Raw genomic sequence first — 12,903 nt, forward strand, 5'->3', positions numbered from 1 at the left:
ACATGAAGTTTGGAAGGCTTTTGCACATCTCTACGAGATTAAGTCTCCGGGTCGGATTTTGGCGTTGGAAAAGCAACTTATGAACTTATCAGTTTCTGCCTTTCCATCTTTATCTGCTTTCATCTCGAAGATGAAAGATCTCCAAGACGAGCTTGCTGTTTGTGGCAAGGACATCTCTGCAGAGGACATGGCTATTCGGCTTCTCTCCAAGCTTCCAGAGAGGTTTGATGCATATTTTCAGTCTCTTGTTTCTTCTCCTCGTCTTGTTCCAATTACTTGGGAGGAAGTTCTCCCCTCCATTATGCAGATTGAGTCTCGCTTTGAGGAGCAGACTGGCACCTCTGATGGCCCGCGAGATAAAGGGAAGAATCAACAAAAGAAAGGGAAAGGGGGTTCTGACAAGAACTCCAAGGATACCGACAAGGATAAAGACAAAAGCACATCTTCTAAAAACAAAGACATTGAGTGTCATTATTGTGGCAAGAAGGGTCATAAATCGCCCCAATGTCACAAGAAGCGGGATGAAGCAGCAAAGAACTCTTCCTCTACAGCGGTGTCTTAGACCAAGAAGGATGATGGCATTCTTCTATTAGCAGGTACTCGTCGTATACTTGCTCTTGTGACTTCTCAGTCACGATCGTGGATTGTGGATAGCGGTGCTACTGCTCACATGACACCCCATCGAGATTGGTTCGAGGACTTCACTGCCAGATCATGCGAGATCACCTTGGGTGATTCTTCTTCCGTGCCAATGCATGGACATGGCACCATCCCCACCATCTTCCGCTCTTCCGAGGACGAGAGGTACTTCTCTGATGTTCTGTACATTCTAGATTTGGCTTTTAACCTTTTGTCAGTGAGTGCTCTTACAGCTCAGGGTGCAGAGGTGATCTTCTCTCGTTATGAGATTACCATTCGTGATAAGGCGACTGGTAGCATCTTGGCTCAAGGAGTCCAAGATAGTGGTCTGTACAAGTTGACCGCTCTGCTTTCTTCTGGTGCTTCTTTGCTCTTTGGCATGCTCGGTTTGGCCATTTGAGCTATCAGCTTCAAAGGATGGGTTGGTTGAGGGTTTACCGACCATCAAGGCTCCATCTTCTACTTGTTCCTCTTGTTTACAAGGGAAACAACACCAAGCCGCCTTTCCGAAGGAGGTGACACACAGATCTTCGACATCACTTGCTCTTGTTCATGTAGACTTATGTGGTCCTATGAGTACCGCGTCTTTTGAGTAAGGCGTTGTACATGCTCGTGATAGTGGATGACTTTTCTAGATATACTTGGGTTTTCTTTCTGAAGACCAAGGATGAGGCTTTTCAACACTTTCGTGATTGGAGAGTTGAGGTGGAAAAAGAGACCGGTCGCTCGGTCAAGGCTCTCGGGACCTGTCACAATATGCAACGAAGATGATGACAAAATCTGAGAACACAAGAGCAAGTGCACTACAGAAAAATACGAAAAATACAGCAATGGAGAAGGAGAGAGAGAGAGAGGCGTGTAACTCTGCTCTAGATACACAAGAAAATCCCGAATCTATGATACAACAAGTGGGGGGCCATGGGGCCATTTTATATGGCCCCATATGTGCAGTCGGCCTGTAGTAGGGACAACCGACACCCTGTGTAGACACCCGACTACAAGATCTCTAGTCGGCTAGCATGAGTGAAGTCGGCCAGCAATAAAAAGACAAAGAGCAGTCGGCCAGTGTCAGAGCACACCATACTACAGTCGGCCCGCATACAGAGGTATGCCGACATGCACAGGACAACCTCCCACAACAAAAAAAAAAGGGAAAAAATAGGGAAAAATATGGAGTGGGGAAAAATGAGAAAACACCTAATCTGGGTGGGCACACCCACAACAAAGGCCCTGGTGTAACTGTATAGACAGGAGATGACTTCTAACACCCCCTCTCAGCTCTTGGATGTGGAACCAACCCCAAGGAGCTGGAGTGCCGCCACAACATAGCCTGAGATAGAGACTTCGTGAAGAGGTCCGCCGCATTGTCCTCCGTCGAACAATAAAGTAGCAAGATGTCACCAGCCAAGATCTTCTCACGTACAAAGTGATATTGTATCTCTATGTGCTTGGTCCGGGCATGGATTCAGAGCAATAGCTATACAACTCTGGTTATTGCACTGGATGACTGTGGGCTCCTTCTGTGGAAACCCAATCTCGCCAAGCAACCTCCACAACCACACAACCTCGAAAGCAGCACCACAAGCAATCCGATACTCTGCCTTTGTCAATGATAAGGCAATAGTTGGCTGCCTCTTACTACTCCAAGAAATTGCTCCTGAGACGAGGGTAAAACTGTAACCTGAAGTAGATCTCCTCCCCGATCTGAGTCACTCCAACCTTGGAGTCGGACTCTATCCATCAATCCCCCTCCTGTGTAGAGAAGAGTCCAAGATCCTTCGTACTCTGCAGATACCGCAAGATCCGCAATCCTACGTCCCAATGAGATTTGAACGATGTCTGCATGAATGAGCTCAACAGCCCCACTGGCAACTTCAAGCGAGAAACCTCTTCAGGACAGCAAAACTCTTCATGGACTGCCACTTCATCCCAACCTAGTCGTCCAGGCCTCTATACAATTTGTTCTGGCGATCACCAGTGGTATGAATGTCCTCAGCGCCCTAAACCCTCCAACACTCAGCGCAATTCTCAGGTGGACAGTTGCCACCATGTTGATCATGACCCGCCTCCTGTGAAAGACAAAAACAAACAAATAGCTTGCTCTGTTCGCGTTTCTGAAGTTGTCAGTACCGTGATGCTTAATGGCCAAAGTACCAATCCTGTTCCGATGAATCTTTCCAAGCAGGTCCTCAGTCTTCTGGGTTTCATTGGCGACCATCCCATCAATGTGCTGGTGGACAGTGGTTGTTCCACTAATTTTGTGGACACTTCTTTGGTTCACAAGCTTTGCCTACAGACCCGACATTTTGTGGATGCTTTTCAAGTAGAGCTTGCCGATGATTCCTTCCTTAATTGTAAAAGGTGCAACAGCTTCAGTTCCAGATTCAAGATTACCAAGATCACCTTAATTTTTCAGTGATGCCGTTGTCACATTATGACATGATACTAGGACAATCTTGGCTGTATCGATATGATCCAGTGATCAGCTTTCGTTCTCATTCAATCCAGTTATACCATGATGGTCGAGAGCTGGAACTTCGTGGCCTTTTCAGTGCCAAACCCTTCACTGTTGTTTTTGCCCTGCAAGTCAAACGCCTCGTCCGCAAACGTGACTGTACAACATCCTTGGTCATGTTACGGGAAATTGAAGCAGAAACTAGTGAGCAATCTCAAGCCTCGTCATCAACAACTGCTTACTTGGAGCAACCCTTCTTCAGGCCTTTTCAGGATCTGTTTCCGAATGATCTTTTGACGACATTGCCTCCTCGTCGTCCTGTGGATCACCCGATTGATCTTATCCCAGGTCAACCTCCTCCAACCCGAGCTCCATACTGTGTTTCTTACTCTGAATCTCAAGAGATACAAAGGCAATTACAGGAGTTGCTAGACAAAGGTCACATTTGTCCCAGCAAAAGTCCCTTCGAAACCTCGGTTTTGCTTGTCAAAAAGAAGGATGGATCAATGCGGCTCTGCATTGATTACCGTGCTCTCAACAAGCTGACAATCAAGAACAAATTCCCTTTGTCTCGCATCGATGAGTTGTTCAACCAGCTGCTTGGTGCAAAGGTGTTTTCCAAGATTGATTTGAAGTCCGGCTATCATCAAATTCGTATCCGTAATGGTGATGAGTACAAGACAGCCTTTCGGACAAAATATGGCCATTATGAAATCTTGGTCATACCTTTTGGGTTAACCAATGCCCCGGCCACTTTCATGACCCTGATGAATGAAATTTTTGGACCGTACTTGGACAAGTTTGTGATCGTTTATCTCGATGATATTCTGGTTTTTAGCCGATCTATGGTCAATCACAAAGAGCATTTACAGATTGTCTTTGAAGTACTACACACCAATGTGCTGTACATCAACAAGAAGAAGAGCGAATTTTTCAAGAACCATGTGGAATATCTTGGTCACATCGTTTCTGCTAATGGGATTGCAATAGATCCTAAAAGATTCAGGCGATTGTGGATTGGCCTTTGCCTCTCACCATTTCAGATGTTCAATCTTTCTTGGGACTTGCTAACTTTTTATCACAACAAGGTGCATAGGTTTTCAGAGATTGATGCCCTTTGACAGAATTGACAAAGCTGGACAAACTTCAGTGGTCTTTTGAAGCTGAGCAATCCTTCAATGATCTCACGCATGCCTTGACGACAACCCGGTCTTGGCCATTGCAGATCCCACCCAGCCCTTTGATGTAATGACAGATGCCTTAGATCGTGCTTCTGGTGGAGTTTTAATGGAGAATGATCGTGTCATTGCTTTTGACAGCACGAAGTTTTCAGCCATTCAAAGCAGGTATCTTGTGTATGATAAGGAGTTTTTCGCAATCTTGCATGCTTATCAGACTTGGAGACATTATCTTCTTGGAGCAGATTCAGTTGTACATACAGATCATCAATCTCTGACGTACATTTTCACTCAGCCTAATGAACTCTCGACAAGGCCGATGAGTTGAATTCTTGGCTAATTTCCACATGACTATCCCGTATGTTCCTGGTCTTCAGAATGTGGTTGCAAATGCTTTGGACCGCATGCCTCGAGCCACTAATTTTGCCATCACAGATGTGCAAATGGAAATCCCTGCTTGTTTCAAAAATGAGTATTTGACTGATAGAGATTTTGGAGATGCGTTCCGTGCTCTCAAATCTTCTAATCCCAGTCCTGCAAAAATGAACATGTTTACAACCTACACCATCATAGATGAATTGCTATTCTTTTCTGATCGCATTTATGTGCCTCACAATACTTCATTGCGAAAGATTCTCATTCAAGAGCATCATGAAGTTCCTTATGCTGCTCATCCTAGTATCAACAAAACATATCGGCTTTTGTCTGCTACATACTTCTGGCTTCAGATGCAGCAAGATGTTATCAAATTTGTCAAAGCTTGTCATTCGTGTCAGATAATGAAAGCCTCTCGACAACTTCCTCAAGGGTTACTTCAACCGTTGCCAGTTCCCAATGAGAGATGGGAAAGTATCAGTATCAGTATGGATTTTATCACCACTTTGCCTCAATGCTCAGATTCTTGTGGTGGATGATCGATTTTCCAAAATGGCACATTTCATTCCTTGCAAGAATGCTGCTTCAACCTCAGATGTGGCGTCATTGTTCGTGCAACATGTCTTCAAATTGCATGGTTTGCCGAAGACCATCATCTCTGACAGAGATCCAAAGTTCACTGGACATTTTTGGACGTCTTTGTTCAAATCTCTTGGCACGAATTTGTTGTTCAGTTCAACCTATCATCCTCAAACGGATGGACAGACTGAAAGAGCCAATCAGATTTTGGAAGAAATGATTCAACATTACATTCAATCCCGTTTGAAATCATGGGAAGATTATTTGCCACTCGTGGAATTTGCTTCTAATAATTCCCATCATTCAGCAATTGGATTAACTCCATTTCAAGCAGCATATGGTCATACTCCTCTTGTGCCTACAAACTTTGTTTTACAACACAAAGTGGCGTTGGCAGATCAATTGGTTCAGGAGATGCAAGATGTGCTTGTGCAAGTTCGAGATAAATTGATCCATGTGCAACAAAAATATCAAAAACAAGCCAACAAGCATCGTCAACGTGCAGATTTTCAAGAAGGAGATTTGGTCTTGTTGTATGTGCACCTCACCGATACAAAACAGTGATGTCGGTTTTTCCAAAGTTGCGACCTCGCTTCTATGGGCCTTTCAAGATTCTTAAGAAAAATTCAGTTGTCAGTTACAAGTTGGAACTTCCACCTTCATGGGGGAAGGTTCATCCGACTTTTCACATTTCTTGGCTCAAACAGTATGTTCAAGGAGATTCGCCTATTCCAGACTTATCTTCATATGTACCAGAAATTGAAGATGACCATATTATCCTTGTTCCAGAAGTGATTCTTGACGTGCGACAGAAGGAAACAAGAAGAAAGTTGACTACAAAATTTCTTGTGAAGTGGATGAATTTGGATGAGTCTGATTCCACTTGGCAAACAGATGAAGACATGCAACAGTACCCTAATCTTCTTTAGGAATTCTTTGACAAACGGATGTCAATCATTTGACACATGGGTTTTATTTTAAATGGGAGGGAAATGTCACGATTGTGACGTATGTATGTATCAAATTCTCTCTTCATTGCTGATTCCTGTTGCAGATGCAAAGAGTAACCAACCAAGGGAACCCCTACCCTCGACTGGTTGCAACTCTTCGCCAAAAGATGTACCTCTTCATCGAATAGCCACATCCCTTCGACGAATAGTTGTATCCCTTGATGAATGGTTGTGCCTCTACATCGAATAGACACATCTCTTAGCCTCCTAAAGTTGTATCCTTTCGTCTATGGTCATGTCCTTCCGTCGAAGGACATGCCTCTTCAAATGTGTCTCTTCATCTCCTATATAAGAGACCTATTGTACTCAGTTTAATCAATTCAATTTCAATCTTCTCTCAAGTGTTCTCTTGAAGTCTCTTGTTCTCTAAGTTAAGTACTTAAGTAGTAATTAGTACACAATATGAGGGATTAACAACATAATCCTCACAGTATCGGCCACCTAGGATCCTCGCCTCAACCCCCCATCCCCCCTTGCCTGTTAGAAGTCATCTCCTGTCTAGTTTTATACACGAGGGCCTTTGTTGTGGGTGTGCCCGCCCTTATGAGGTGTTTTCCCATTTTTCCCCACTCTCCGCATTTTTCCCCTATTTTTTCCCATTTTTCTGAGGCTTGGGAGGGCTGCCAGAGGGTGCCAAGAGCAGTACAGTGCTGGCCGACTGGATGTTTATCAGTCGTGGGCACTCTTGCTGCTGGCCGACTGGTTTTGATCAATTTTGGGCACCAGATTGCTGGCCGACTGCATTTATGCAGTCGTGGACCTTTTTATCAATCGTGGGCTTTTCCTTATGCTGGCCGACTGCCCTCTAGGGGGGTATATATAGGTCCTCAGCCCCCATACCTCATTTGTATCATTCCTCGGGATCTTCTTGTGTATATAGAGCAGAGTTACACGCCTACATCTGTCTCTCTCTTGTGCTGTTTTTCTGCCTGCGTTTTTGCTTTTGCTCTTGTGTTCCCAGATTTTGTCATCATCTCCGCTGCATATTCTGACATTGCCTTCCTTCCTTACATGAGGTGGCACACCCAAAAATAAATAAAAAATAAAAAACCAAGTGCATCACTTTGGGGTCTCGTGCCCACATTTCGACAGCCCCATCATTGTTCCCATCCTCGCCTTACCTCTTGGGTGTGCAGCTTTTTATTTTTTGGGAATACAACCACTACTTTGGGTGTATACCACTTTATGCACCGTGGATCCCACTTGTGCATCCCCACACTTCATGCATCCCCACACCTCGTGCATCCGCACCTCGTGCATCCCCACATTTCCATGCATCCCCCTTGTGCATCCCCATCCCGTGCATGCCCATCTTCTCACCGTGGACCCCCTCGTGCGTCCCCATCCGTGCATCTCATGCATCCCCGTGTGGACCCCCTCGTGCATCCCCATTCGTGCATCTCATGCATCCCCCTTGCACACCACGTACATCCCCATCCGTGCATCTCATGCATCCCCCCACTTCCGTGCATCCCCCTTGTGCATCCCCATCTCGTGCATCCCCATCTCATGCATCCCCGCACTTCCGTGCATCCCCATCTCGTGCATCCCCATCTCATGCATCCCCGCACTTTTGTGCATCCCCATCTTCTCACCACGGACCCCCTCATGCATCCCCACCCCAATGCCCCATGCATCCCCATCCGTGCATCTCGTGCATCCCCACCCCAATGCCCCATGCATCCCCGCACTTCCATGCATCCCCACACTTCTGTGCATCCCCATCTCCTCACCGTGGACCCCCTCGTGCATCCCCACATGGACCCCCTTGCACATCCCGTGCATCCCCATCCCATTCATCCCCGCACCCCTTTTGCGCATCCCATCCAGTGCAAACCCTACACACTTGCGCACTCCATGCCTCTTTTTCGTGCATCCGCATCCTCCTTCCTTCCCTTATTCCCTCTGCACACCCCCACACTACCTGGCTACCCCCGTTCGCCACATATTCCCCTTGGGCATACCCCCTTCGCCCCGTATCCCCCTCGTGCACCCCAATACCCACCTTGCGCACTCTCAAAAAAAATATATAAAAATAAACCAAAAAACGAGCACCCTACCCCCCTTGGGCCATCTACCTTGGGGACCCCACACTTTCACCCATTCCAATTTGGGGACCCAAACTTTGCCACCTCTCCCCTTGCGCACCCCCAACTTCCGCACCCGAACTGTTTCACTTATGAACCCCCAACTCGCGCACCCCCAATATTTTATTTTTTTTTCATAATTGTGCACAACCCCACAATTTCACCTTGCGCACCATCCCCACTGCTGCCGCTTCCTTCACCCAATTCAAACTTGTGCACCCCCAACATTCACAAATAATCATAATTGTGTGCATCCCACAATTTCACCTTGCACACCACCCCCACTGTTGCCGCTTCTTTCGCCCAATTCAAACTCGCGCACCCCCAACATTCAAAATACATATTCCCATCGACTGTCTGTCGGCTTCTGCACACACCATCCCCGGCCACCCTTGATGCCCATCGACTCCTTGCGTACACCCCCAGATCACCCTCCTTGCAGTCAGTTTATTGAGTTCTTTCATCTCCAAATCCCATCAGCAGCATTGGCGGTGTGCTCTTGGAGTTCTTCTATACTTGCGTGGTACTTTTGACTTTGGCATCTTCTATGGCCAAGGGTGCACTCTTCTTGGATGGTCTAATTTAGATTGGGCTCGACATCCAGATACTCGGCGTTTGACCACTGGTTGTGTTTTTTCACTTGGGTCTCGAGCCATTTCATGGAGCAATAAAAAGCAACCTACTGTGGCACTTTCCTCTACAAAAGCAAAGTATCGAGCAGTTTGTTATGCTGCATGTGAGGCGATTTGGTTGCGGAGATTATTGGGAGAACTTGGCTTTCCTCATACCGGATCTACTCTTCTTTGGTGTGACAACCAAAGTTGCATTGCCATCGCCAAGAACCTTGTGTTTCATGCTCGTACGAAACACATCGAGACTCAATATCACTATGTTCGTGAACGGGTTCTTGTTGGAGATTTGTGTTTGTAGTATTGTCCTTTGGCAGAGAGTGCAGTAGATTTATTCACCAAGCCGGTTTCTCAAGCTTCCTTGGCTCCTCATCTTCGGCTTCTCGGAGTTTGTTCAACACCTAGTGCTGAGAGGGGGTGTTACCACATTCATCCCCAGTTTCTGCTCATATTTGGATTCCTTTTGGTCCCTTGTCATGGCCCTTGGTTGTGGGCTGACCACTCTATTTTTTCCATATTTTTCTGGCATTTTTCCTAGGTCAGGTACTTCATGTCCAATCGACCAACTACATGGTGCCCAGTCGGCCAGCCCTCTTTACCTATATATAGGTGGGCTTGCCTCTCTCTTTATTCATTGTCTAGTCTTCATTTTGTATCCCTCACTTATAAGACCTTTTATGTCTCTTGCTTGGGACTGTTTCACTGCAGTATATTCAGCATAATTGCTTCATATCTCTCTCTCTCTTGCACTCTCTCTCTTGCACTCTCTCTTAGCACACTCTAGTGCTTGTATGCTTCCGCTGTGTACACTCTTTCAGATTGGGACCCAATCCAATGTTCTCTACATTCTCTCTCTTCAGCTCGCTCTCCTGTGAATAAAGATAAAAGTGAATTGCTTCATGCTCACTAACATAAAGGTATATAGAAGGTCTTGCTGTGCATTACAAGATCATACACGATCATAGAAGTTGCATGCTATAGAAAGACCTTATAAAGGCCAAGTCATGGTCATAGATTCCCTCCGCAAGCACCTTGTTAAGGGTCTGATCCACTTGATCCCCACCCAAAGAGGGGGGGGCGACCACCTTGAGGTGCGACACTAGTGTCACATCACCCTTCTCAGCACCACTTACAAAATCCTCGCCAAACCTATTAGCCGCCACTTGCAGTTACATCTCATAAGCCTTATCCATGGGATGCAGATAGGTTTGATCCGAGATGGGAGTATCCTAGATTAACATTTTTTTGCATTTTGAGAGGTGACTGCAAGGGCCCAAATTCACTGGAAGGACTTGGTGGTCCTCCTCCTCAACTTCAAGAACGCCTACAACAATGTGGATTGGGCTTCTTTTCTTGAGGACACCCTACTCCTGATGGGCTTTTCAGCTCCTTGGGTTCGGGGGATATCTGTGCTCTGCTCCTTTGCACATAGCCAAGTTCCCATTTAAGGTGTCAGTTCACCAGGGGTGCACACAGCACCCCTTCCCTCCCCCTCAAACCCGTGGCGCGGACATCTTCTCCTGGCTTTACATCCATTTGGCGATCTTCCGTATCGAAAGGCCACCCCCCTCTTGATTTTGTTGTGGGTAGTCATGGCCAGCTACAGTTTACTAGGACCCCTTCAAGTAGGATTAGCTTGCCCCCAAATAGAGGGTGCACATAGTGGGCTCCCACGACCATCGATGGCACATTGATCAAGATTCAGCATCCTACACTAGGGATTTATCACTAGGTTTGGTGCAGGATGGCCCAAGTGGTTTCTCACAGACACCAAGCTACCACCTTCATCACCTAAGGGGCCATTGCATGAGCCATTGAGACACGGTCAGCTGTAGGACCTATCTTTAGGTAAACCCATTCCCATTTAAGATTGGCTTCTATTGAGACTCTGTTGCTTCTGTAGCACCTACCGTCACGCTCCAAGGGTGAACAAAACGAAGGTGCAGATTTTTAACCAATGTCAAGGTGACATTTTATAGAAACATCATGTGGCCTTTTGACAAATGGCAAACCTTGCCACGTGAGTCTCCTTCATGATGGCATCTTTAAAAATGTAAAATAATTGGGCACAGTCTTAAGGCCAACTCCAGGATGCTACAATGTGGTTGTGCCTGATTCTTTTATTTTTATGAAAATGCATTTCATCAAGTGGTCAAGTAGGGTTCTTGATAGTTTAATGCTGCAGAAAAGCGGTTGTGAGAATGCTTACTGAGAGGCAGGGTGGAGGCTGGGGAAGACGTATCTCCGGGGCTTTTCATGGATGCGGGAGGCCCAGAAGCACGTTGGAGACGGGGCGATGGAGTAAGCCTGGAGAACTGGCAGCTCTTGCCGCAGCGCCAGCACACGAACAAGCGAAGGAGAGGAAAACGAAGAAGAATAGAGAGCGCACGCGCGGGAGGCGCTGCGGGTAACCGCCACCACCGTCCGGGACTCCATGGGAGCAGGAAGCACTTGGCCGCAACGACACTGCATAACAGGAGACCCTGTAACAACCACCACGGAGGCAACATCAAGAACTCCCGTAACCGGATAACAGACATGGCCAAACCAAGAAAAGACTGCAAGTGCCCTTGCCTGCTGCTGCATAGAGCGCCCTAAGCCAGTAAAAGGTCTAGGCGAGACTGGAGAGCTCGTGTCTCTGCAAGAACACCCTCCGCCCGAAGCTTGTCAAATCGTTGTCTCGCACAGACTCTCCAGACAAGGCGGCGCTGCCCGTCATCAACTAACAGTATATTATTATTTTTTAAATCGTCCCCATTAAACTCCTTATTCCTCTTCAACATTTCCCGCCTCCTTTTAGCATTAACAGCCTAATACCTAAATTCCTGGCTCCTAAAAGAACGCCTCAATGGGAAGAAAAAAATCCCCTATGGTTTTGAATTAGTTTCAATGCTATGACAAAAATCCCCTATGGTTCCTTTTTTTTGGCTAAGGAAAAAAAGTCATAAGAAGTAGGTGGGCCGTTTCAGTTCATCATGCTTTTTTTTGGGGACCAATAATATTTATTGATATTAACCGTTCCAAATCTGACACACCAAATCTAGAAAACCTACTATCTACTCTTTTTTCACCTCAATCAAGACCAATTCCCTTATCATTAAAGCCCAAGTAACATTTTTTTAGTTAAAACGGTGGAATATATTAGAAAAAAATGTAGTTACAAGGTCCCATGTGGAAGGTCCATGGGGAGACACTAAGACCTGATGAAACCTTCAGCAAAAGAGGGTACACACCCTGAAACAAAATCAGAAACTGAACTAAATCAAATCATGAATTGTTCGGCCAGCCAGCACCAGTTAAAGGTAAGAGGAATAACAGAGACCCTACAACAGAAAGTCCTGATGAATCAGTTCACGGCGGCCAGCCCCTCTTCTAATCCGTGAGAGAGGATGATGAAACATGATGAGCATAACAATTCTGATGCATCCGTTTTGGCAGACAAATCCCAAGTAACATTTTGAGATAAAACCCTAGGGAGCATCAAAGTCCTTCTGGCAACACAATGAGTGGGCAAATGAATAACACCAATGCTCCCTTCCTTTTTACTTTATCCCAAGCTAGCCAAGCAAGGACTCTTTTCTTACCATTACCATTTCCCCATTGAAAGTCCTTAATAGGGCCAATGATTTTCTTCCAATGACACTTCCCAAACTTTAACACAAAATCTAGAAACATGATATAAGCATTCAGAACTGAGTTGCAAATATCAATCCTATTATGGAAGGGGACTTTCAAACCTTCCCACTTCTTCAATTTATCCACAAATATATTAATGGCCCACATTGCCAGCTGTTTATTAGTAAGTCCAACCCCAAAAGGAACACCAAGCAATCTGACAATATAGTCCTTTTGTACCGCCTCACAACCCCACCTTTGAAGATCAAAGTCATTGTCTTCAGTCAGGCTTATGATTCTAGATTTTAGAATGTTACATTTAGAGCCTGAGGCATT

General features: G+C 45.9%; 1 protein-coding gene across 7 annotated transcripts in view; it reads right to left on the reverse strand.

Annotated features, from left to right (window-relative positions):
• The window catches only part of MSH1 (MUTL protein homolog 1), an 85,833-nt gene extending 74,149 nt beyond the window's left edge, over window positions 1–11,684 (reverse strand). For 5 of the 7 annotated variants that reach the window (XR_015263319.1, XR_015263320.1, XR_015263321.1 and 2 more), the window contains exons 1-2: window positions 11,527–11,682; window positions 11,162–11,435 (exon numbers count right to left, since the gene is read on the reverse strand). Coding sequence is in view for 4 of the 7 variants with exons in the window: in XM_086782168.1 (XP_086638294.1) it covers window positions 11,162–11,424 (263 nt within the window). In the remaining 3 variants the exon portion in view is untranslated. Of the gene's footprint in view, window positions 1–11,161; window positions 11,436–11,526 lie in introns of all 7 variants that reach the window. The other 2 variants (XM_086782170.1, XM_086782169.1) reach the window with 1 other exon arrangement.
• Between the last annotated feature and the right edge of the window lie 1,219 nt (window positions 11,685–12,903).

The sequence above is a fragment of the Cibotium barometz genome, chromosome 44, assembly GCF_041138505.1.
Source record: "Cibotium barometz isolate CiBa-2024 chromosome 44, ASM4113850v1, whole genome shotgun sequence".
In the NCBI taxonomy this organism is placed as follows: Eukaryota; Viridiplantae; Streptophyta; class Polypodiopsida; order Cyatheales; family Cibotiaceae; genus Cibotium; species Cibotium barometz.